Source organism: Diadema antillarum, unplaced genomic scaffold (assembly GCF_040938485.1).
Source record: "Diadema antillarum isolate AM-2024a unplaced genomic scaffold, OU_Dant_1.0 seq00001124_RagTag, whole genome shotgun sequence".
Taxonomy (NCBI): domain Eukaryota; kingdom Metazoa; phylum Echinodermata; class Echinoidea; order Diadematoida; family Diadematidae; genus Diadema; species Diadema antillarum.
The window spans coordinates 473,893-500,378 of record NW_027271938.1 but is presented as its reverse complement, the minus strand read 5'-3'; the positions used below and the strand labels follow the sequence as shown (position 1 = coordinate 500,378).

The following is a 26,486-nucleotide window of genomic DNA, read 5'->3' as shown; positions in this document are numbered from 1 at the left end:
TGGGGGGGGGGGTGCTCAACCTGCTCAAGTTGAATGACAAGTACATACCATGATGCTACTGGAAGAAATTGAAGACAAAAAGGAAGACAATCCACAATTCACATCTCGCGTACCTTCATTCTTTTATTTTGGATAACAATCCTATTCATGCAATATCATATCTTGATCACAAACATCTTGATCACAAACCGACAATAGCCAAGCATCATGATACATATAGTTAGTTGGCCTATGTATATATATATATATAAGCCCAAGGGTATATTTTAATCTTTGCAGGAGCTATGTTACGAATCAATGTGTTGTGTTAGAGCAAACTCTTCCTTAACGAAGTTTGAATTCATTTGTTTTAGGTAACAATTTTCCCATATGATGCAATCTTCATCTAGGAATATATCAATACGCTTTTAAATTTGTTATCTTTATTTGTTTGGTTAACAAAGGTGAAATTTTAAAGACATTCACGTAAATCTTCTATAATCTTCACATACCTCATATAACGATTGTGATGTATTACGTCGTGATGGCATGCTATGATAATTATGTCAATGTGTTTAAGTTTCAGATCCAGTTTGTGTAATGTTATTGTGTGTACAATGTTGTTATATTCAAAATACCTAGAGTTTCTATTATGGACATTTGAGTAACATTAATCAATTAATCTATCAATAATATACTAAGATATTTTATGAAGACACCAATATGCCTGTTACAATATACCTTTCAAGCTAAGCGCACTGTTATCAAACTCTTCAGTAATTCCTTCATGGTATACATTTAGATAGTGCGAGCAGCTAATCATATGCTAATGATTACATTCATCAGAGGAGTATAAATGGTGAAGTGATTATTAAAACTGCACCGGCCTTACACTCGAAACTGTGTGGATAGTTCTAGAACATTCATTTTCATATCTTACTCGGCGTAGAGGTATATATATATATATATATATATATATATAATAATAATAATAATAATAATAATAATAATACAGAAATAGAACAGAACTCAAACTCATGCTGTCAATACCAACAATTTATTGTTTGACACACAAATTTTCGAGCTCCTCGCCCTTTATCGAAGTGTTCTTGCAAGAACAAAATAAAGTGTTAGTACTGATAGCATGAGCTTCAGTTCTGTTCTATTATCTATTTCATTGCACCAACACGTAGACTACAGTTTACTCAATACATAATATGTACATGATGCATATATCAAACATACAGAAAAATATAAAAGATAATACACGGTGGGTTATATTGTTATAACTAAAAAGTGTGTCTACAAATGAGATTTTCTATCTACAAAAGACTATTTTCAACAAGATGTGAAATACAAAGGAACCGCAAAGTCTGAGTTTATAACTGCGGGCTCCAGGGAACAAATAACAATATGAATACTGAGTACGTCACACCATGGGTTAACACAAAGAAAGTACTAAGCAATGCTAAGGACATAGAGGTTAAAAGAAAGTACAAGGGGCATGTTTTCTTGTCCTCCCGTGGAAACACTGCTTCGAAGAAAAAATACGAATCCCACAAGATTATGCAGAGACTGAGTATACTTTCGTACTGAGCACATCTGCCCGTGTTATAAAATCTACTTGTAGCATTCCTTTTCTATCTGTAAGATTATATTGCACCATTATCATTGTATGTATTTGTGAGTGTGCTAAAACCTGATGAGCATTGACCTAGGAAGCGCTAAGGATCTTTCACAGCATGATTGATAAATGCACGGTAAAGGTGCGTTCTTTTGGATCACTTCTTGTATTCAGAATCCCCTTGGGTAATAGAATCCGACTGAATGCTGATCTTGGTAACATTCGTGCTGCTTCTATCTTGTCGTTTGTTATTCGAATCCTCGCTGATACAGGATAGACCAAAGAGCGACCAGACGGCAGACCGGAAGCGAGAGTTAAATATCAGATACAGAATCGGATTCATGCTGCTGTTAGCAAGCGGTGAAAGTAGTCCTGCAGATACAAGTGATTAGGATAACAAGTAATTTTATGATAAAAAACAAGCGACGACTCTCATGTATCATAGTATGAATTCCAAGGTGTATACAAAGAGATGGAAGAGGGGAGAACTTTCAGGAAAAGGTGTAGGGACAATGATAAAGAATATCAATGCAATGTTATTTCTTTCTTTTTTTCAGAATTCTGCTCATGCCCTATATTGGAGTATAGCAATTGATGAGAGATGAGAGTTTCCAATCTGCAAAAACAACAAAAAAAAAGACCTTCTTTTCGCCCTTCTTCAATGCTTACGTGACAGTAACTTCACTTATATTCTTTCCTTCTTAACTACGTCATATCGTTTTTTTACGTTTCCTTCAGTTCTAATGCCCTCTTGAAGTAATACGATCATAGGGGATAGTGCTGTGTTTTTATCCCGTGCATTCCTTTGCTATTTAGTAGTAAGGTGAAATAAGTTGCGCAAACACATAGCCAGTAGGCTAGGCACAAAATTTGAAGAAAATTATGATGATAGTAATGGCAGGAATAAAGATGGGTAAAAAGACGAGAAACTTAAGAAACAAAACAGGAAAGTGCAAAAAAAAAATTGAAGATAAAACAACATCCTCACTTGTCACTTATTGTTAGCGCTTGTTTTTTTTTTTTAATGTCGTTGTTTATAATTTTGAAGAGGTTGGGCCAAGTGCATGATGTGACTCAATCAATGTGTCTTAAGCGTCTGGTAAGAACGAGTACATGTATTACCAAGTCATTTTTTTTTTTTTTGGGGGGGGGGGGGGGCAACATATGAGAGGGTGAACGAACTCAAAAGAGTATTGTGACAACCTAATGGTTACCAAGTCATTTTGGTGACGTCGAAAGAAAAAAATGTTTGGGCCATGATCTGACTTATGTTTTGATGTTTTGTTTTATTTCATTTCATTTCATTTGGTCAATGAAATTCATTCTCGGGAAAATACGACTTAACCTTTGGAACGCATAGCATGACACTCATTAAATTAAAAAAATATATATCTATTGGACTTCGTTGAAATGACACAGTGATTAGACTCTGAAATAAAAAGTACTTTTGAAACATGTCATCCAAACGATATTTTAGGCTTTAAAAAAAAAAAAACCTAATGATAAAATCATTATGCACGTATAAGGACACAGTTAGACGTCTTTCTGTGAAACCTAAAATGGAGCCAGCGTGAGATAGTTTGATTTTCTTCAAACTATTGCTTCTGCTTCCCGCCGTGTATCTAACAAAGAAAAAAATCTCTATGGATGACCTCCATTTTAGTTATAAAATCTAATCTCTAGCCACTCACCAGCATTGCTTATGTGGTGAGAAACACGGGACCGAGCGTAGAGTTGAACGAGAATGTGCGTAGCCTGGAGAACGTAGCAGGCAGCGTAGACGACATAGACAGCGCACAGCACCCTGGCTGTCTGCCAGTGGGAACGGCGTGTGTTTTCCTGACTTGACATCTAACCACATGAACAGATGCACATAATCAGACAACGCACTTTGTGAAACACTGTATTTCATAGGAAATCTGTCATGATGTCGGCATCGCCTTAAATCTCATTGCAATTTACTTCAATGTGGATAAACTATATAGATCAATGCAGTGTGATATCAGTTGAATGGCCATACTTATGTATGAAATGCATATTTTGATCTTAATAAAACACAACGGCCAAAAAAAGTAAGAAGACGGTGTTACCGATGATTTATCTAAAGTTGCAAATGAGAGAACCATCATTAATTCGAATCACTATTATAGCATTTTTTTTTATAGTGACCATAACCTATTAATTTGCACATGCACGGAACTGGAAATATATCTCTTCTTTTCACTCCAGTTATATCCACCTTATGTCCCCTGCACAAGGCTGCAATGCAATATCATATTATATTTGATTGTATTATATCAAATTTTGTCAGGTTATATTACGTTATATTGTATCACATTATTTTTTATGATATTATATTTGTTTTCATCTTTGCCCTTTTAAGGGATCGTATAGTTTTTGTTGAGACCTAATTTCAGGTTTCTAATATTTTTTTTGTGAGATAATGAGAAATCTCTTATGAAATATGAAAGAGCATGAAACGATTCAAATGAACTTTGAATTCCTCTTAAAATGGTATGCTCTGTACTATTTCATAAGTGTTTTCTTGGTATCTCGCAAAAAGTTAAAAGCCAAATTCTCATCTCCACCAATACTGTACCATCCCTTTAACCTTAAAAAGTACTCAAACCTCAGTCATGTCAATTTCAGTTGATGTTTACTTTTGTCACAATAAACATTGTAGTCATTTAGATGGTATGTCTTCAACGATTCTATTCCTTATATTCTTGAACACCGCATTTACAGAAATGGACTTTGACCTGTAACCCCATAATTCGACAAACAAGAATGATTGACCAATGGGACGCTTCATAACTCTCGATGGACAATGACGATGTCGACTGATAGATATATCTGTTCAGCATATCAATCATCATTGCGCATGAATAATCCGCTTCAAGCCCATTATTATATGATCAGCACTTCAATTTTAGGCTAAAGCACCATTGATTTTTTTGTTTCTTATATAGATTCCTGGGTTCAGCACTTAAACAGCAAAATTCCTCAATTTGCTTTTGTTTAAGTGATCTTCTGATGTCATTGAACACATTTGAGCAACTGTAACCGTCATTAAAATTGATAGAAATGTTATTCTGTTTTTAAATGAATTATTTTTTTCATAAAAATAACATTGTAGAACTTTTAGTAAAAGCTGACAATATTAAAAAAAAAAAGAATATCAAAGTAGTATTACAGTTTCACATGATCTCAGGAAAGCCTTTATGTTGAAATTCACATATTATAAAAATTAAATGAGGTGATGATATTATCGCCTCACAAGTTTTACACTGATCTGTATTCAATGCAATTTAATACAATATAAGTACTTAGGCCTTTATATAGCGCTCTTATAGACAAATAACGAGTAATTTATATGTATCACAGCGCTTTACAAAATGAAAGTAACAAACCTACATTACGGGGATAGGGAAAATAACAAATGAAAAATACAAAATATACGTAATTGATCAATCAATTTCTAAAAAGGAAAGTCTTCAATGATTTTTGGAACACTGCTAAGGACGGTGATTCCCGGATACTTTGGGGGAACTGATTCCACAAGTGTGGGATACAAACCTTTCACAAATTGTCATTTTGATAGATAGAATGAGAAAAATACTTAACGCAGCAATTATGGCAATATAGTGGGAGGGGTTATATAGGTACTTTATTTTCAGAAAACCTGATTTTTATGATAAACATTGGAGAGTTGTCAAGAAAGTCGTGAGGAAATAACTTTATCACATCATTGTCTTTTTTCCTTCCGCTGCCATCACTATCAAGCACCTGCGATGGCAGACTCCAGCATTTTTTTTTTGTATAAATTTTCTTTCTCAAACTGGAAATAAGTGCATTGCAGATTTCTTAGATTTCATTGAAGCTCATTTGTTCAAATACTTTGTACTCTAAACTCATAATGTACATTTTCTGTTGAAGATAAAGGTACCGTAATTCATGCACGGTTTAAATGGAAAATGCAGAAATAAAATCAAACTTAACAAAACTTATCGCAACGTACCTACAAGGTTGCAAGCGATCTCAGTGCTATTTGAAACCATGTAGAACATCGGTTTAATATCACTTATTTATTCACTATCTTGTAGAGATGAAACTTCTTCGGTTCTCTTTTCCGATTTTGCTCATTGTTTTATACTATACGTCTGGGCAAGTTTCATACACATCCGGACCCGTGCAAGTTTTATACACCACAAAATACGAATTTCTCAAATTCATCAGTACGCTTTGTAAAACTAGCTTGCTAAACATTTGCTAAATAAACCATCAAAACAAGAACACCTGCGGACACAAGAAAATACAAATTGCTTGAATTTAACGATTGACAACCATTTGTGGGCGAAGAAGGTTGGCAATATCCTGAAAGAAAAATATTCGAGAAACGGTTCCTTCCTGCATGACATGATGCCGTACAATTGGTGTGTAATATAATGAACATAGAAATAAAAGTATTCATGCAGTGAAAAAATGGAGACACCCCGTTTCGATTCTATGTCAGCGGGTACAGATTAAGATTGGGACGACGGTATGCAATCTCCAACATCGCTTTCTCATTTATATCTAACCGTTTTGCTTAAAGGGATCATAATCATAGTTTGGTTGAGACCTATCCTCAGGTTTCTGACTTGCTTTTTGGAGAGATAAACCTCTTATGAAATATGGAAGAGCGTGTAATTCGAAGAGGGATTCAATGTTCATTTGATGAAAATTTGTTTTGAAATGGCTAAGATATCTAAAACAGAGCAATCCTAATAAAAGGTGGAACCCACCTTTTAAGAGGATCGCTTTGTTATACTTCTGTGCATGCTTACCTTAACAAACTGGTTATTATTTCGACGAACGTAAATGATAATGATGACGTAGATGACAGCCGTCACCGTGATCGGGATGAAGAAAAGGACGATGCTGATGTAGCTTATCTTGCCTTCTCCAAACCATTTTGGAAAATAGGAGAGCGTACGGCAGGCAAATGGCGACCGACTGGCGTAGGTATTGCGGAGTGCTGTCACGTCGAACTTTGTCTGACAAGAGATGTAGCATTGTGAAACACGAAAAATAGATGACATAAGAACATTCTTACACGAGCTATATGTATGTATTGCATGTGTGAATAAAACAGCATTAATTCAGGCGAGAGAATTATTTTGCATCACATACATTAAATCCAATTCAATTCAATTCAATTCAAGATGGTTTATTGTTCAAATAATAGAATAACAATCCAGCAACTCGAAGGCTGATTCGGTTCCTTTACATCAGACTCATGAATGAAATTAAAATAACTTTGATAATATAAACCTACATAAGAATGAAATACGTGATATTCTATTCTTATATAGATAGATATAGATAGATATAGATAGATAGATATCATATAGATTCATACGGCACTGACCTGGGGTAAGCACCCCTCCACACTTAGTCCTACAACCTCTCGCATAAATCTCATACGTTGCGAACTCCTCTGTATAATACAGACACGACAGTACTAAAGCTAGCTTGTGAAGTCATACCCCGTAGTTCAGGCATGTTGGTATGGCAGCAATCACAGCGACCACCCAAAGTAGGGCGATCTTTTGCTTGGTCCGCCTGGTCGTGCAGTGGACTCTGAACTGCAACGGATGGCACACAGCCATGTACCTTCATTTGAGAAAAACCAATAAACAGGTGGGATGTTATTAACGCTGGCCACTGATGTAAAAATCGCAATTGGACTAGAGAGGTTTCACAGGCAAATAAGATCATAATACCATCATTATCACTATCACTGTAATCAGCAAATTTAATCAACGTGGATTATATAAATTCCGATCAAATGATAGGATTTTTTGAAGTTTTGATTAAATCCAAGAATTCCCCAAAATTTCATTTCTTATGCAAAGAGTATACACCTCTTCAACGTATTGCTGACTTATAAAGGATAATATCATTCCCTCTGCCTCCTGAAGGAGAAAAGGCACGTGCTCGATTATCAAATGTTTAAAAAAAAAGGACAACTATGGGGAAATATCTATTTTCTTTATTTTTTCTACTACTATGACATCACTAACAGTTGGAGCATTCTTTATCCAGCGATTACTATCTCAATATCCCATGAACAAAGTGAGGACTTGCGTTTAGCAGAGGTGGACGTCTTTTCATCATGCCATCAACACATTTCGAAATTCATCAGTCAAATCAGTGATTCTATAGCCCCAGGCTACTCTCAACATGACTGGATATCGTACAGAAAACAGCATCAATATACTGCTACGCTTTATAGCAGTCTCCGTTTTGTTGAAAGAATTGTTATCAATGACCTTTTCCCATAACTTGTTAATAAACAACGAAAGCATGTCACTCTAAAAAGAAGAAACCAAAGGAATCTCCGCAAACGATTTTGAATTTGACGCGAGTGCAACAGATTGCTCTTGACTAAACGTTGCAGTAATTAACAATATTTCTGTGCTGTTTTGTGTTGAGTCTATTTCATCTTACTTTTTTTTAATACTATAGATCATGAAAATGAATCCAAATATTTAAATTTGCTTGTTGTGTTTCGGGAGCCTTGAGATGTTTGATAGGCGAAAGATGGTTGGCTTAATCAATTTCTTCATTGGTTTTTTCCATATCGAATTATTTTAACCAGTGAACCAACAGCCAAACACAATCATAAAAGACCGAAAAAATTTGCGGAAACAAGTAAATTGAATTAAGAATAATGAAGAACGAATTTTAAATAAAAAGATATTAAATTCAGGTTATAATTTTGGTTAACTGCCGTCTATTCACGTCTACAGGGCTAATCATGTAACGACGTGACTCCGTTTCGCTGACAGGTGGTAGACAAAACTTATTTCTGTGAGTTGCAAAGAACTTTGATTAAATCAATCTAACTTGAGATAGAAATTACATTATTGGATCTCTGTTTCATAGATTTTTACACTGCATAGCTGAGTCCATCTCTCTTTTTTCAAATTTTTGTATCTTGCTCTGTCACCTGCATGCATTATGTTTATCAGCTGCATTTACATCAGTCAATTTCTATCGATCACTCTCTCAATTATCGATTTTTGCATAACCAGTCAATTATATTGGTTACTTATTCAACCGTCCACCCTATCGATCGCACTCTTACCTGTCAATCGCGATGGTCATCATCTCAAAAATGGTCAGATTAAAGCCGACGAACCTGGCAAATCTGTGGAGAACACACTGAGCGTCGGTCCGCCAAAGAATGAACCATGTCTGCTTGTAAAATTCGGAGATGTGTAGGGACGCCACGACAACAAGCAGGAACAGATCACCTGCAAACAAACCACGTCAGTGTTGATGTTAATCAATCACTTTTGCCTGCCAGTTCTTACTCATTCGCTGTTTCAGTTTCTAGTTTCAGTAAGTTTTATTTCTCCACTTGTACATAACAGAAGATAAGTATGACAATATCGAACATATTATTAATCACAAGTCATGAAAATATAAACAAAATGTCGCATTACAAATATATAATCATATGAAATTATACATAAATATAATTTCAGATCTTTAAGTGTAAAGGTGGAGGAGACCGCTATCAATAAGCAAAACGTTTGACTTGGACAACGGCCTCTGAACATAATATGCCTTGTGACATCTTTTTATTCAAAAAAATGTTACAAGGTAACCTGTTGAATAGGTCTGATAGAATAATATCTTTCAACAACATGATTATATCAATTCATATACATGTAATTTTATAGCTATTAAATGTCTGAAATATCTAGAGCTATATCGCTGCAATCTTTACAAAAAATCGTTTACATAATAAATTCATCTCGGACTAACCAAAAAAGCTGTTTAAAAGGGGATAGTATAATATTGGTTGAGATGACGATTCAGCTTTTGCGAGATACTTAAAAACCACTTTATCAAAAAAGAGCATACAATAATTCTAACAGGAATTCAGAGATTATCTGATGAAAATCGGTTTGGAAATGGCTGAGATGTCCAAAAACAAAGTAAAACAAAGCGATCCATTATGAGGTGGGTCCCACTTTTAATTAGGATCGCTTTGTTTGGATATCTCAGCCATTTCAAAATCAATTTTCATCAAATATCAACAAATTTTAAATTCCTCTTAAAATGGTCTTTCATATCTTATGGGAAGTTTCTCATTATCTTTAAAAAAATCATCATCGAAACACGTTGATAACCTAAAACCCCATCTCAACCGAAACTATACCATTCCTTTAAGATGGGATTATCAATCAGTCATCAGTCGAAGGAAGATTAATTAAGATATATTGACATTAGATGATGCTCATGGGAATTCTACCATATAGTTGAGTGACAAAACGGAGAGCATAGAAGGCTCTCTTGGCCTAATACATGGAACATTTACAGATCTCTAATTTCGACAAGACACAATAGGCCTATTGCTGGATATAATCTTATTATCAATGTGCTCACCCGCAGCCAAGTTTAAAATGTGTAAGGATGCGTTCGATGCTCGAAAGGCGCGCTGGCCGTAGACAGCGATGACCAGCGAGTTACCGAAGACCCCTATAAGTATGATGCTAGCCAAGAAGGGCACTTCAAAAGAGGCTTCTCTGATTGTCACAGACTGAACCGCGTCGTCGACAAAGCTTGAATTTGATTGCTCCACATCGTAGATATCTGTTTGGATCACTTCCGTAGTCGTATCGAGCGACATTGTGAAGAGACCGTGATCGCTGACGAGTTTGGTGACATCAGTTTTCACAGGCAGAAAACTACCGCGATATCTGTCTATAGCGAGAATGAAATTCCTACATGATCGCGCTTGCTTTAAACCGAAAAACGCCTTGTCAAGCAACCGCTGTTCTACAGAATGCTTCATTGTAGACGCGAAAGCTGAAACAAGGTCCACGACACACGTACGTGATCTTGGTACCTTTCATGATTGGCCGGACGGTAAAGACATGTCAAACTTCTAACCAATGGAATTCCATGTCTTATCTTTTGATTGCAAAGTCAATTGGGTCAAACATTAAACTTTCAATCTTCATCAATATGGTAAAGATTAGAAAGTTTCCCTTACATGTCCATTGTTTGTTTGCTCATCTCGAGCCGAAACGTATGACTACAGGGAATAATCTACTTTATGGCACATAATGGAAATATATATACTGTTGATCTTGTTTGTTACGTTTAGGTAAACACCGCAGTGCGCAAATGGAGAATAGCTCTGTTTAAAGAAGGCTTCAATACAAAAAAAAAAAAAGATACCGAGAATAGGCAGGATGCTGAGTAACGTTATCACAGCTTCGTAATATTGTGATCGTGCTGAAGGCAGGCGCTGTAAGAAATCTTGTCGCATTGCAACTGCACGTGGAAACAGCTAGTAGTAATGTTTGCACCAAGATAAATTTTCCTATCTGCAGAAAACGAGCATTGGCGGCGTGAAGCAGTGGAGAAGTAATGCTTATCACATCATTCGCTTCTGTTCACACACTTCTTTATTGTATCTCAAACTATAGACCACACAGAGACCTCTTGTTCGTGAATTTGCGTCTAGCACAAAGAGCTCTGAATAAAGCCATGCACCTGACACATACACAATCTTCATTTTCTGAAAGTCTCTTTTCGAACGCACCGCAAAATATAATACGATTAGGGAAATCCGGTAATAGATGATTTGGCATGGGCGTTGCACAATGGCAAAGCTTCTGTTCGTTAAAAGATTGCAACAACTTGATTCGTTTCTTCTATTCTCCCCAGCCTCTCTGATGCAGGAATGATGATATTCACACGATCTCACGTGATTGGGCACAAAACCACTTCGAGGGTATAGTGTATTTTCTTTCCGCTCATATTATTTTCCGCTTCTCTGCTCAAACGCAGTCATGAAACTTCAGATACACCTCAACAGACATTCTTCATGAACCGAAAATGTATTTCAAATCAGCACAAGTTCAATACTTAGGGTGCTCCATTATAATTATGTCACTGACGCCACTGTCATCCACAAGGAAACAACAGTGAAATTGATAATGATGATGATAATAATAATAATATAGTAATAATAATAATAATAATAATGATAATAATAATACTATAAAGACAACAATTACAACCAGTATTTAGAATACTTAATAATACAATATTTAATTTTCAAAATAGATTCAAAGCGCTCAAAAAATTACACAAAAGTACAAAAATTAACAAAATATTTACTGAACTAAACAAGAGAGAAAGAAAAAAAATAAAACAAAATAAACAATGCCATGAGATTGATCGTGACGTACAAGGAACGAGCGTGATACCCACTGTGTGTGTGTGTGTGTGCGTGTGTGTGTGTGTGTATGTGTGCGTGTGTGTGCGTGTGTGCGTGCGTGTGTGTGTGTGTGCGTGCGGGTGTGGTGTGTGTGTGTGTGTGTGTGTGTGTGTGTGTCTTAGCGTCGACATGGCGTGTCGTGAAGAGAGAGCTTGCTGGCCGATGAAAATGTCGGGAATATGATAATAACAAGTTTATGATATCTATGATATCTATGATATTGATCATTGATGAATTTATTGGAATCGTATAATAAAAAAAATGTATGTAATATCATTTCGACGATGATCGTGTATGATAACAGCAGTGACGATTACAATTGTGACAATAACTATAAAAAAACAAAGAAGAAGAAGAATGAAACAATTATTAGGCAATTATGTTTCTATCACGTGATAAAACGTGTATTTGGGAGTTGAGTGAGCACTCATTTCTCTGTTGCAATAAGGAGATAAACTAAAACACACACACACACACACACACACACACCTTAATTGAAGCCGTTATTTTTAAGACCACAAGACTGTAATGCGTTTCTGAAGGAATTACACGCTGCAAGCCTACTATAGGGCCTAAGTATAGGTGTGGCGATTGTTCAAAATTATTTTCTAGTACCCAAACGTGCGAATATAAAGCCCAACATCTAGAATCGCATTCACCAGCCTATGTTCATTCGGGCAGCTGCAATCAGATTATTCATTATTTATTATGAAAAAAAAAGTGTCAAAATTACCTCGACATCATCAAATGAAAGTTTGTAAGCCTCAGGATTGCGTCTCATCCGAATGTAGAGGTACGTGTATCTCAGCCAGCGTAGAGCCTCCTCCATGTTACTCACTGTGCCAAGCACAATCTGTAGCACAAGAAACAATGGGGTCATCCCATTAGATTGAGACGTGGCCATGAGTCATACAGCCCATGAGTTTGACATTGGAAAAAAATGGTCCATGAGTCATACAGCCTACGAGTCTTACAGTCAACGATGTCGATACTATAGGCAAGCGGGCCTTTTTTGTTTTATGATAGTGTCGAACTCCTGGACCTTGTTTGCCTTGTGTCTGATTCATGGGCCTTATTCACCAGCAAAGCTGGTGTCGTGCTCATGGGCTGTAGGACTCGTTGGTGTCGAACTCGTGACGTGCACCCGAAACAATAACTCTCTGCACCAATGCATATGTCTTGACAGGGGTACTAGTTCGATTTGCCCTTTTAGTCGTTCCTTACATGCAGATAAGATGCATTTTTAAATCTTTGCACTTACTTGAGATTTGTCAAGTTGGAAGTTACGAAGGTATCAGACAGGACTGGTAGACATGTTAAAGGTTATATGGACAATAAAATGTTTGGAGAAACCCTAAACGCAAACTCTAAACACAAACCTGTATTGGTAAAGACTGGCCTATTTATTTTGCCACTTTCATTGACAGATCTCATCCATTCAGTGAGACGTTCATTGTTCCTCCATGTGATACTCAAACTTGGAAAAAGTGCAATTCGTCATCGTTGTCTTTAAAGTTCATGTGCTCAGTCATGCATGACATTTGTCAACATAATTTTGGTACCAATGGAAAGATGTTGAGTTCTCCTTACCTAGGTGCCGTGCGCAGAGCAGTGTTTTAGATGCATTATGGGATAGCTCACGGGACAAACTTGCCCCGGTTTTGCCTGCACATGCACTCAGATCACGCTCTGTCTTTATCTAGAGGTATTTTTTGTTGAAGTTTTCTCCGTTTCCATTATGTGACCAGCATATTGAGGCCTTGCAGTAGTGAACCATGACTCTAGTGACCGCAAATCAGTAAAACTTAGAAACGTTCAACTCTTTTAAGCTAAATTGTAGCCAAGAAAAAAGGAGTATCACAGCAGACAAATAACTTTATTGAATCGTATGGGAACTGCGACTCGCGTGAGACAACCGGAAGCGAACAAAGGCACTGAGGAATCCCACAGTGCATCTGTGACAGAGCTCTCAGAAATTTTCTGCGCATTGGCGATTGGAGGATTATGAAATAGTAACCCTCCAAAGTTGGATTAATTTTTTTCATACGCACTGTATTACATATTGCCTATCTTTATACCTCGGCATTGAGATTATCTGCCAGCCTCATCTTGAACTTGCTCTCGATCGGATCTTGGGTCATAAGGAGCAAGAGGTAATGTCTAAGCTTCGAGCGAGACGTGATAATGTACCCTTCTCCGAAGGTATCAAACTGAGGCCGACCAGCTCTACCGAAGATCTGAAGCACGTCCAAAATACCAAGGTCTTCTTGTGTGGACGTATCCGGATTGTAGAACTTCGTCCCCTGAAAGCACGATATGAAATGAAAATGATAATATCCTTGTATCCTTGTATGTCTATTCTACTAGTAGGCCTACTTGGGAAAGATGTGTAATGCAGTGCTCTCCCGTTACAACGAACACGGTTATAACGAAATTTCGTTATAACGAAGTCATTTTCTGATCGCCACTGACAAAGGACAGGGGCGGATCTAGGAATACCGTACTTCCAGTCCCTAGAGGACCCTTCGGAAGTGACGAACACAAGGTACAAGGTAAACGGGGGTGCCAAAAAAAAAAAAAAAAAATATATATATATATATATATATATATATATACATGTATATATATATATATATTTCTGGTGCCACTTCCGCGTTTCATCGGCTGACAACCAAGCAAGCAAGCAAAAAAAAAAAAAAAGGCTCCGATAACTAAAATAATGCGGATCGCTTATGAAAATACATAGGGGAACAACTAGCATTTACAGAACGACTCTGCACGGGCGGACGCTTCACATCACTCTACGTTCACTCCCCGTGTCACGAGAACTTGCGTTATTACGTCAATCCGAAATGAAATAAAATTACGTTTTTCTCCGAAATGTTGTTATAACGAAACACACAAATTCTGATATACCTAGATGTTTGTTAATTAAAAAATGAAATACGGTTCGTTATCAAGCACATTGTGACGTTATTCCGAAGGCTCGTTAGTATATAAGGTTCGTTAATCCGACAATGAAATAAAGTTCTTAGTACGAAGGTTCGTTAATCCGCAATTGAAAAGAATCTTTGTTATTTCGAATATTCGTTAATCGGATCATGAAATAAGGTTCGGTAATCCACAAGTGGAAGGAAAAGGGTGAGTACACTGACAAAACCTCGGAATTACAAATCTTATATCGACTTCGGATAATTGAATCTTATCTCACTTTAGGAATTATGAACTTTCGGAATAACGAATCTTCGGAAGAACGAGGCTTCAGAGAAACAAACGTGTTTTTTTTTCATTTTATTTCATTTCATATCATTTTGTTCTTGGACTAACAAACCTTCGAAATAACGAATCCCGGGAATAGCGAACCTTCAGAATATTGACTCTTCTAGAATAACAAGCCTTCGGAATAAGGAACTTTGGTAGTAACCGAATCCAAAACCATCACTGTTTACACATTTTTTTTTCAAACTATAGGCATAAAAGTACGAGCAACTTGATGCTCTCTCTTCAATGTAACATTTTAAAAAAAAATAATGAGACAGCGTCCTATTTGGTATAGCTTTCCAGCACATGATGAGTATTCAATAAACAACATACAGTATGCGCATGGTTTACGTGTTTTCATCATACTGTATTATGTTCGATAATGACGACATTTCGATATAACGAAAGAAAACTGGCGGTCCCGAGGATTTCGTTATATTGGGAGGGCACTGTTTATCATAACAAAGCGGCGGTAAGGGGGAGGAAGTAGACACATTATTAAGCATCGCAAGTGTAAAAAAAACAACAACAACAAAATAAAACAAAAAACAAAAAACAAAAAGCGTGTCAGTAGACTTTGCGGCAATAAAAAAACAACAACACTAACTTAGACTATACAAACACTTGAAAGGTAATGGGCAATATACTTGCGTACACACAATGAAAAGGGATATGTTTGTATCAAGATCTAGACTGCAATAATTCAATTAGCTTGAAAAAAAAATCTGCATTTATCTTTTCTTCAAAATATTCTTTCCAATAAGAATGAAATGTTGAAATAAACGTTTCCACCATTGTTTCCTGCTCAAATCAAAGCGATTCGATTCCGAGCTCCGTGTACCTTGATAATGACGGCATGGGCAGGGAGGTTCACACCCCAGGCCAAGGTGGTTGTGCAGCACAGAACTCGGATCAATCCGGCAGAAAAGTATTTCTCCACGAAGTCGCGACTCTGCCTCGAGATACCGCCGTGATGTACAGCCAACCCCTTGGGCACTAGGTCCATGAGAATCTGGTCAGGAAGGCCCTCCAGCTATAGGTGGCATTGAATCAAAATCAAGCGATTCCTTATCAGCCGGGGTCAATAGCAGGCCGTAACACCAAGGAGCTGCAGAAGCTCCTTGGTAACACACAGCTGGACTGAAAATCAAACTGGAACTCAAATTCAAACTTAAAATCAAACTCATTCTCTATATGGCATATTATATCCCAAGAGAGAAAAACGACAGTGGTTTGAGGCTACTGGATCGAAAAATAATGTCAAATATGCAATGTGCTCAGATGTCGGGTCTCTTTATACCCATGTTACGCATAACAAAGACAAGTGTTCAACCAATATTTCAGAAGCAGCATTAATTATTTCCCTACAAATCCAGTTTGTGTATGAGTATCTGTCGCTCCTTGATGTTGATCAGGAAGGAACTAGGCGAACTACCTACGATTTTACCTACGGTTTTATTCTCATTGAAGTAGCCTACCTCTTTTTTGGCATCCTCGAATGATTCGTGCGTTTCTGTGGAAAAGGGCTCTGTTGGTTCCCTTTTGAGCCTTTTCAACAGCTCATCCGCTGTTTCACGGGTGCCCGCTCTTGAAAACACGAAGATCAGCACCTACCATAAGACCGATATGAGCATACACTCATGTTGAACGTTTCGCATCTCATCAGAGTTTAACTACACAGGACATTGCTGGGTACATTTTTTTATTATTGTCGATGTGTCGCTTAAATTAGACTGACATGTCAATGAAATAATTTTCTACTTTTTTGTGTTTCGAATTAATGAATATGCTCTTGCTTTGAGTTTTTTATTTCATATGATCGACGAATTTCCCTTCATTGAATAAATAAGTACTGATTATTCAATGTTTCCGAAGTAGCCATAATCTTAAAAAAGAAAATCATGTGCATACATATTATTCGGGCTTACTCCTATTCTGAAATATCAAATAACCGGTGTTTTGTTATTATAACCCAATGATAAGCGGAGCCATCCAGGCAAATAAATATACTTTGTGAAACCATAAACCTATATAGGATCGCAGGAAATTGATGGGTTGAAAGGCAGGTGTTGCTCGGATTTAAGTCGAACCTATAGCCGTCCATTTTAGTGGAGGAGTGATCAGGAATTAATAGTACACAAATGATGCACATTACATAGGGCGTTACTGAGAATGACCCACCCGATAGTGATTTTGGAAGAGTTTGAAACATACGAGGCAACTTTAAAATGATGACATGATCCTTTTCATTTGATAATCCATGCTATTAAGATTAATACTAATGTGAAACCGAACACGACGCAGTAGGTGATCCAGTCGAGCGAAGACGATTGTTAGCTGGAATATTAAGAGGTAATGGGACAATCAACCAAAGATAATTTCGGCTGAAAAGTGACTTTCTGTCAGTATAATTATCCATTTTCAAGAAGGGCCAATACTCTGGTAGACTTGTCAAGGCTTTTGTCGGTAACGGCAACTCAAATGAATGAACAAAGTCACGTATTTGAGCAATGGTATCGTTAGTAGCGGTCATTAGTACCTGTCATTAGGAAAAGATTATGCCCGCTGAGCTTGTTATACAAAATGAAAATCTGGTCACTTAGTGGTTGCTCTCTACCAATCATTTGATTAGCATCCACTATAACCATTTTAATACGGGTTTGTCTTACCTATTTCATTTGCACACATAAGTATACCCCTTCCACTCCCCCATCCCACACACACAAATAAACAAACTTGACAGACTGGGTTAACCTACTTGATGACCGTTCTTCACCAGCTCTATCATCTTCTCGTAGCAAACGTCGTTCATCAGATCTTTCTCTTTAGTCTTTTTGGAATGCAAGTTCTTAACGCCGATAAAAGACTGCTGGAGCGGGACGGGACGAAATCGGGAATCGAAGAAGAAAAGCCCCTTGTCGAGATCGACGTGGAGGAATTCCGCGACGTCCCTATAGTTTGGCAGAGTAGCCGACAGTCCAACAATTCGGACATTGTTCTGGTAGGCCTCGACCTTGACAAAAGTAAACGTTTTAATCGATATAAGATTTCGTAATGTAAACAACTCCACTAGAGGATGTAATTGAGAAGTGTGGCATAAGTAAAATTACATGTGCTGATGATACTTATCTTCCACTGCCAAAAAGTACCAATTCTGATGCAGATATAGTTCAGACTGAATCATGCTTACGTAAAATTCAAGATTGGTCTTTGAAAAAATGGTCTAAAATTGATTAAGAGAACTGACGTTGTGCATGTGAGATCTCGTAAAGAATCGTCAACAACTTTGTTTGTTAATGTTTGTGATATCCCTGTTCTGTCAATGTGACCTTGGCGTCATTATCCGAGATGATTTTAGCATGAAAACACAAATCAATAACATTTGTAAATCGGCGACCATAGGTCTACACAAGATTGGAAAATAGAACAACTGTCTGGATAAAACAACTACAGAGAACCTGCTGCGCGCGTTTATTTTCAGTCATTTTTGGATAATGATAACGGTTTGGAGTTCAGAATCTCAGCTGAAAGGACTCCAACGGATACAAAAATCAGCTGAAAAGCTTGTAACACGTAAAAGGAAGTTTGATCATATAACTAGTTGTTATATATAAATAGTTGGTTTTGGTTGGTTAGTTGCCGACAATTGGTTGCCAATAAGGGCTCGTATCAAGTTTAATGTTCTGACACTTGTATTTAAATGTTTTCATGATAATTCCCCTGCATACCTCAGTGGACTAATCAAGCCATATATCATCCTGTCGTAATCTACGTTCAAAGTCAAAGAATCTCCTCTCTGAAATAAGTGTTAAATCCGAGACATTTGGTGACAGGGCTTTTAAAAAATGGCACAATCATTATGGAGCAATCCCCCTTCATCATTACATGTATTACAGATTGCGACAAATTCAAATCTGTGAAGATTGAAAACTCTAAAAAATTATTGTTAATTGTAATAGTGTTATGGGAATATAGAAAGGCTTGGATGATTCTATTTCCATAGATTATGTACACGCATAGAGACTATCCTATGGTATTTTGCGTTCTAAGAACTGATTGCTATTATTATCATTATAAGAATAGTGTGATAAAGGGAAAAATAATAAGTGTATATAAATCATATGTATATAAATATATATATATATATATATATATATATATATATATATATATAACATATATATGTATATATGTCCACACTCGGCAAAAAAGAAAGTAAACACTTTTTCCAGTTCACATTTCTCAAAGAAGAATAACATAGAAATTAATGTATCATTCACCATATCAAAGATAATTCTATTACTTATCCTCCTGATAACTTGATACAGTAGAAGCTTTACGCATGAGTGAACACATTCGTTTTTTTGTCCTCCTAGGAAAAAAAGTAACTAGAAATGTCGCTAAGGCGACTGGTATGCCTCCGCCATAATGCATGATTCTCCTAATAGGTCTATAGTACATGTAGACAATGTGTGATTTCACTTTCACAAAATTGGCAAAATATTAAAATGACAAGTTTGTAACAAATGTGTTGAATGTTCACCTTCCTTGACCTAGGTTTAATTGGATGGAGGAGAGCATGTATTTGGGGATTTAAGGACTTTAATTTGACTTTGACCCATTCATAAGTTTATGCATTGAGTAATTTTCAAGATATGGAGAAAAAGTGCAATTTCTGTATTGAAAAGTACATTGTTACCATTTTCATCTGGCCTTTGACCCTAAAATTCATAGGATAATCACTGTCAAGCAGAACATGCATAAATATGTAGTAAGTTTCAAGATAACTTGAGCCACTTCCGGGATATGGAGGAAAAAGTTAGTTCAGCACTTTCCCTTGATCTTTGACCTTTTGACCTTTGAGGCAAAAAAAAGAAAAAAGAAAAGAAAGTTTCCAGAGAATCTCTATTAGGTTATACATGCATACACCAAGTGTAAAAAAAATAATCCTGCTGGCATTGCATGAATATGAGGGAAATAGTAAAATTTTGAAGTATTGCCCTTGACCTTTGACCCTGACCTTTGACCCCCATGAACCCTAAATTCTCTAGATAATCACTGCCAGTCAGTACATGTACTATGTTCCATGAAGATACCTTGAACAATTTCCAAGGTACGGAGAAAAAAGTGAAGTTTTAATATTCATATATGACCTTTTGACCTTAGACCTTTGACCTCATGACCCCAAACTTTCACAAGAGAATCTTAATTGGGTAATACATGTATACACTATGAGCCAAGAAGATATATTGAGGCATTGCATAGATATGGTGGAAATAGTGAAATTTTACGTATTTGACCGTGACTTTTTGACCTTTGACCTTGAGCATGTGCACCCAAAAGTTGATAGGCACAATTTCACCCCCTAATACACATACATGCCAAGTTTCATTAGGATACCTCAAAAGGTTTTTTAGTTACGCTGTCCACAAAATTCATTACGGACGGACGGAAGGACGGACGGACAACCCAAAAAACACAATGCCTCCGGCACCACTTCGTGGCGGAGGCATAACAATTGCAGAAATTTACATTTTTCATTCATTTACAAATACCCTTGAAGATAGCAATGATTACAAAAAGACCAATTCAACACACAAAGAGACATGAATGAAATACCAAAAATGAATGTTTGTTCTCGTGTATTTCTTCATTTCCAGAAACAAAAATAAAGTGGGAAACTGAATAAGGGAAAATAAGAGTTTCCTGTCAACTCAAACTTCCTTTTATCATTCTGTTAATTTGGGATTTCAAGACTTCATGATACAAATTCAAGAACCAAATATTGTATACAATTTTCGTAATTTGATAAAGCATTTCAAATATATGAATTTGGATTTGACAGAAGATTCTTTATTTTTCTCCACTATTTTTGTCTTTCTTCATTTGGGGGGCTACAAAAACATTTTAGAGATCATAGGTTTATTTTTGCAAGCTAATTTGTGTTTCGTATTGTATTACTGTTTTCTGTTGTTCTCAGTGTTATAATGGAAGTGCACATACGCATGAATGACAACTTGTTAATTTTTGTAATTTTGGAATACAGAAAAAGCAAATATCACCCAGATTATTGTCCTATTCCACAACACCAGTTATATCCTACGCGTTAATGATCCACGGTATACGTGATGGATGCAGATAGACGTCTACGTCTCAAATCGTCATCATTAGTGTCCACTGATTAGCCTACCTGTCTCAGAGTTCGTGCGACCAGGCATTCGATGACGGCTCCCCTGTCTTCGTGCAGGAGATGAACCTCATCGATGATGAGGAGTTTGACCAGCTGGATAATGGTGGCGTCGCCCGTGCACTTCCGGGTGATGACGTCCCATTTCTCGGGAGTGACGACAAGCATCTGTAACGATTGGAAGTTGACTATGAAATCGTACGCAGTGCAACATAGGAGGAACCTTCCGGGTATATCGTGGGTAAGCTGAGGGTAATCAGTATCTAAAAGGGCGGGGTAATGCATAGGCCTTATCAAAGCCCAGCACCTTCTATTAGGACTTCTTTGTTTTGGATATCTCAGCTAATTTAAAGCCATTTTTATCAAATAAAATTCACAGTCTGGGACCGTCACACTGACCCTGACAACTCGACGGACGCCCGCGAATGAGGGGCCTCCGGAGGCATTACGGTTGATCGGGGTAATTCTGTCATTTCATCCTTGTATGTCCGGCCAATTTACGGAAATCCCTTGTATATAAGCAATCTCTACAGAAGCTCTTGAAAGTTCAAAACATCATTACTTGCAGTTTTTGGTGATAATGTAATTATTGAGATTACAGCTATGGTTGTTCCGGATGCAAACATAAAGCTAGTTAAGATTCTGGCTTTCCCATACTCGTTGAAGACTTCTTTGATGACGTAAAGTGTATGCCTTCAAAAACAACCGTCGGATTTTTGATAAATACTACTAGAAATTCATATCTGATGAAGGCTTTCAGTTCAACTATTCTCCCTCTATTATATTTCATATTCTTAACACTCAAGTTAAGCAAATAATTACTTCTATTGAAATCGAATTTGGGGCTTTTTTTTTGGGGGGGGGGTGGGATGAGTGGTGACACAATATTTGCTCCGGTCTTATTTTCTGCAAGGACTCAGGGAAAGACTTAGGGTTGTGATTATAGGGTTGTAGATTTAGTTTGATTTGAGGATTAGGATTAGGGATAAGATTATGTTTGTGGGCCAAATTTAGATATGTCATGGCAGCACTTGTCGCAGTAGCAAATGTCAAAAATCTTATTGGGGGCAGAATAATCTTACATGTTTGTTTTCATATACTTGTTTCTTTACTTTTTCTCACTTTACTTTTGATAGAGTTAACTACCTAAATTTTCAAAGGTAACATTTTAGATGTTACGTATTTTCTCCCACTTTTTCCGCCCCTCAGCAAAGGTTGTAATACGGTAAGACTCTTAACCTTAGCCCTTACACTTCAATCCTTTTTTAGAAGGTACCCAGATTTTCTCACTGACTGTAACAGTTCTGAAGGAAAGAATGGCATAAAAGATTTCGATGTTTACATTGAGACATAAAAACATGAAAAACAGATATATGGTAGTGGTAACTGCATTTAATGAAATATATTTTATTTATCAAATAAGTATTTTTGTCCCCACTCAGAATTCAGTTGTGTAATGATAAATGATTTTGAGTTTTCCCATAAAGTGGAATTATTAATAAAACAGCTATTTCAACAAGGCATTAACTATGGTAACGAATCGCCTTTGCCCTGAGTGGAGTACATGTAGAGCAATCTGCAATTTGAACATTTACTTTCATTTCTTAATATAGAAAAGACAACTATAAACTTTTTGATCTGGAATGCTTCGAGGAAACGACGAAACAAAAAAGAATAATCAAAAAGGGATTGAGATCCAATGCTACCAGGAGGTTAAAACTTTGTGCCACCACAAAGCAATATTAGCCTGTGACTGCTAACAGATGGTTAGAATTTGGGGGGTCATCCCACTAGACCGACACCCATGAGTCATACAGCCCACGAGTTCGACATTGAAAAAAGGTCCATGAGTCATACAGCTCACGAGTCATACAGCCCATGAGTTCGACACTATATAGGCAAATAAAGCCCATGAGTTCGACACTATAGGTAAAAACAGCCCACGAGTTCGACAAATACATGTACAACACGGGGCTTAATATGTCGGTCTCGTGGGCCTTGTTAGCTTTATGTTGAACTAATGGGCTGTATGACTTGTGAGCTGTATGACTCTTGGGCTGTATGACTCGTGGGCTGTATGACTCGTAACGTACACCCGCAAAACCAACCTGTGACTGCATGATCTCTCTCTTGGTGAGCCTCGAGTCCCCGGTCAACTCTTTCACGGAGATGCCCAGTGGTCTGAGTCGCGAACCAAACGTCTTGACCATCTCAGCTGCCAGGGCTTTCATTGGTGCCACGTACACGATCTGAACGGACAAGAAACGCAGAATCATGATACCCTGTCCAACAGTACTATTTCATTAATGGGGTATAACCAAGGACGTTCTAAACGTTACTTTTGAACTATATGGTTTGTTTGTTTGTTTGTTTATTGTTTATAACGTTACGCACTGTCATGTCTAGGGAAAAATCAGACAAACAGCCCTGTCACAGCACACACCGTTAATCAATAAAGTCCCATATTATCCGTAGTTACGTGATGAATATTTGAAATTATGATTTTGACTATTCATTGGCGGCATTTCAAAGTCAAACTTTCATTTGAGTCCAAAGTTTGTTGTTCATACTTGTTTGCTCCACTCGAACAAGTTTCAAGAGCCTCTTAGATGTTGCATTTTTAAAACAAGATTCTGAAATTGACAACACATTTTTGAAAATCTAACTTTTTGTTTGACGCTTCAATTTGATTTCTTTTTATTTCCTTCTAATTTACACACGTTTAATAAACATAAGCAGTCTCATTTCATCTGTATCCTATGTAACATAATGTAGTAAACATTAAAGGAGCCTACACTCTAAGAAAACTTCGTTCAATTTTGCATTTTTACCTGTTTCACACTGGAAGCACCTTTGCGGGTGCAACTTTTCTGGTCTGAGTTGTGCAAAGTTGCACCTTTAAAGGTGCTCCCAGTGTGTTACCGAAAATGAAAGTGCCAAGTTCAACCTATTTTTCTTAGAGTGTATGATAAGGTGCCAATATCATAATTTCTGCAGCAATATTCCCCAAAGGATGGACTATGACATGGATAGTGGAGGTTTGCTCTGAATTCTCACGGACGGGGCATTATCAGAAGTTTTTTTTTTTTTTTTTTAATGGAAGTCCATAATTATGCATTTCACGGCGAACTCGTAACCAATTAATTGTTGTACCTGTTACTGTGGTTAGGGCTATGATCATAGCAATGAAGACATGAGACCCTGACAGATCATGTATTGTAGGGTTCAATATGAAAGTCCTCATGGAGACCTGGGAAATACTTTTTCAATCAAGGAATCGTGAAATTAAAGATGAAGCGATTAAGATGTTCCGCCCAATATGTCTCTTTTATGTTGCCAGTATGTCCCTTTTTCTTTCGGTGTACAAAAGGAACACCCGAAGATGATATGGCACGTCTCTGATACAGTGATAAACAATGATACGGTAAAATATTTATATTTCAGTTATTAAAGTTGGAAAATTTCATGATTACCTTGGTATGATCATCAACAACATCACTCTTTGTACGTGTTGTCGTCATCCAAATCAGTTTCATTATAATTTTATCTTTGAATAGTCTTCAATCAGTACCATTATCATCGCCACGTAATAATGTATCATCACCATTATAATCATAACTACCATTAGACTGACAACGTACATGATTATCACATGTGCTTACGCGCTTTCGGTGAGAATTCTAAATACCACGAGATGGTCATTTAACGGTTACAAAATAGACGTGGAGCTCTGACGTAGCGTTTTGTTCTCAACATAAACGCGAGTAATGGTTGTTTTACCTATCTAAATGTTGATCGCTTTGATAAATTCTTAGACTAACGATTACAGATTCAAACCTCGAGGGAAGGAAGATGAGAAAGGATGAAGACAATAATCGACTAACGAAGATAAATCTATGTCGATGCTGAAAGATCAGCTGTGTCTAATGAAATCCCGCTCACTTTGAATTCATCAGTTTTGACCACACCCTGTTGGATGTGCTTCTTGACTTCGTGCAGGACCGCCAGCATGGCGACGTTCGTCTTCCCCGCTCCGGTCGGCGCGCAGACCAGCAGATTCTCGTCGGTGTTGTAGGCCGCGTCGAACACGATCGTCTGAACGAGATTCAGTGTCTCCATACCACGAAAGGCTTTCTGGCTGGCCTTTGGGTTTCGGTTGTAAAGTGATAGATTCATGTAAGCAATCGGCTGTATTTGCTGCATTTAAACCGTATAGGCAATATCCACGATATAAGTACAAAATCGGAGAATGTTAAAACACAACAAACCTCTATAATGTCGGCGGTTATTATGACTTTTATCAAAATAGGCACACATGCATACACACGCAAACATACACACACACATGAGTATTAATATAACTATTATGATCATATATGTGTAATTATCATACGATACATAAATTATATCAAATATATTGTTACAATTTCACATATATCATAATATATCATAATTGTTATAATGTCATATGTACTATGATAAATGCATTGTATTTGAAAAGCTATATTCGCAACCGCACTGATAATGTCATCAATTCACTGCTCTCCAATTTATTATAGAACGCAAATATGTGATGAAAATCTGGGGCCCGTTTCATAAAACTTGTTATCAGTGACAAATGCCACATTTCTACGAAAAATTTGCTCTCAGCCAATCAGATGAAAGGATTTCAGTAGCTTGTAACATCTATGACAACTTTTCACTGATGACAAGTTTTATGAAACGGGCCCCAGGTTAATCTTACCATGAAGTCATTCAAGACAACACTAAGCCGATGTGAAAAATGCAAGTTATTCTTACTTATGTCATGTTAAATGGACATTTTGTGAAGATTAATGTTCAGGTGAATGGGAGACTTGAACATGAATTTGTAGTTGCTTCGCGCGTGAAAGCATGTAAAACCGTAAACTTCCACAACATGCGTGTTTGAAGTCAAACTTTGACGAAATCTTTACCATTCTGCACGTCTTTTTTTTTTTTTTTGCTTTAATCAATTACAAGCAATGATTTCAAATTTAAAGATTGATTTGAAATTGGCCTTTTTAATTCAAGTATTATCTAAAAGAAAAATCTGTGATGCAAACAGTATTTCTGGAAATAACGCTTCTGCATTAGATATTTACACGTGTTGATATAGAGTTGAGTGT

The 26,486-nt window shown here is 36.9% G+C and overlaps 2 protein-coding genes across 2 annotated transcripts in view; both read right to left on the bottom strand.

The window, feature by feature from the left end:
• LOC139743945 (activating signal cointegrator 1 complex subunit 3-like) overlaps positions 1–26,486 on the bottom strand; it is a 115,261-nt gene that overhangs the window by 52,618 nt on the left and 36,157 nt on the right. The window contains exons 5-12 of the mRNA XM_071654412.1: positions 25,282–25,482; positions 23,448–23,588; positions 21,343–21,507; positions 17,911–18,165; positions 16,631–16,762; positions 15,994–16,185; positions 13,970–14,194; positions 12,625–12,744 (exon numbers count right to left, since the gene is read on the bottom strand). Coding sequence (XP_071510513.1) covers positions 12,625–12,744; positions 13,970–14,194; positions 15,994–16,185; positions 16,631–16,762; positions 17,911–18,165; positions 21,343–21,507; positions 23,448–23,588; positions 25,282–25,482 — 1,431 coding nt within the window. The remainder of the gene's footprint in view (positions 1–12,624; positions 12,745–13,969; positions 14,195–15,993; positions 16,186–16,630; positions 16,763–17,910; positions 18,166–21,342; positions 21,508–23,447; positions 23,589–25,281; positions 25,483–26,486) is intronic.
• On the bottom strand, positions 1,761–10,289 carry LOC139743938 (growth hormone secretagogue receptor type 1-like). Its single transcript, XM_071654405.1, has 6 exons — positions 10,046–10,289; positions 8,736–8,904; positions 7,132–7,258; positions 6,430–6,639; positions 3,295–3,454; positions 1,761–1,975 (listed from the first exon to the last, which is right to left on the bottom strand). The coding sequence occupies exons 1-6, from the start codon at positions 10,287–10,289 to the stop codon at positions 1,761–1,763; spliced, it is 1,125 nt and encodes a 374-aa protein (XP_071510506.1).

Bases quoted from the DNA above. Each gene is read 5' to 3' on its own strand.
- LOC139743938 (XM_071654405.1), bottom strand. From the start codon at position 10,289: ATGTCGCTCGATACGACTACGGAAGTGATCCAAACAGATATCTACGAT. The intron at 8,905-10,045 runs GTGAGCACATTG...GTTTGTTTGCAG, and splicing joins CATTTTAAACTTGGCTGCGG to GTGATCTGTTCCTGCTTGTT. The intron at 3,455-6,429 runs GTAAGCATGCAC...TCATGTGGTTAG, and splicing joins ATAATAACCAGTTTGTTAAG to ATGTCAAGTCAGGAAAACAC.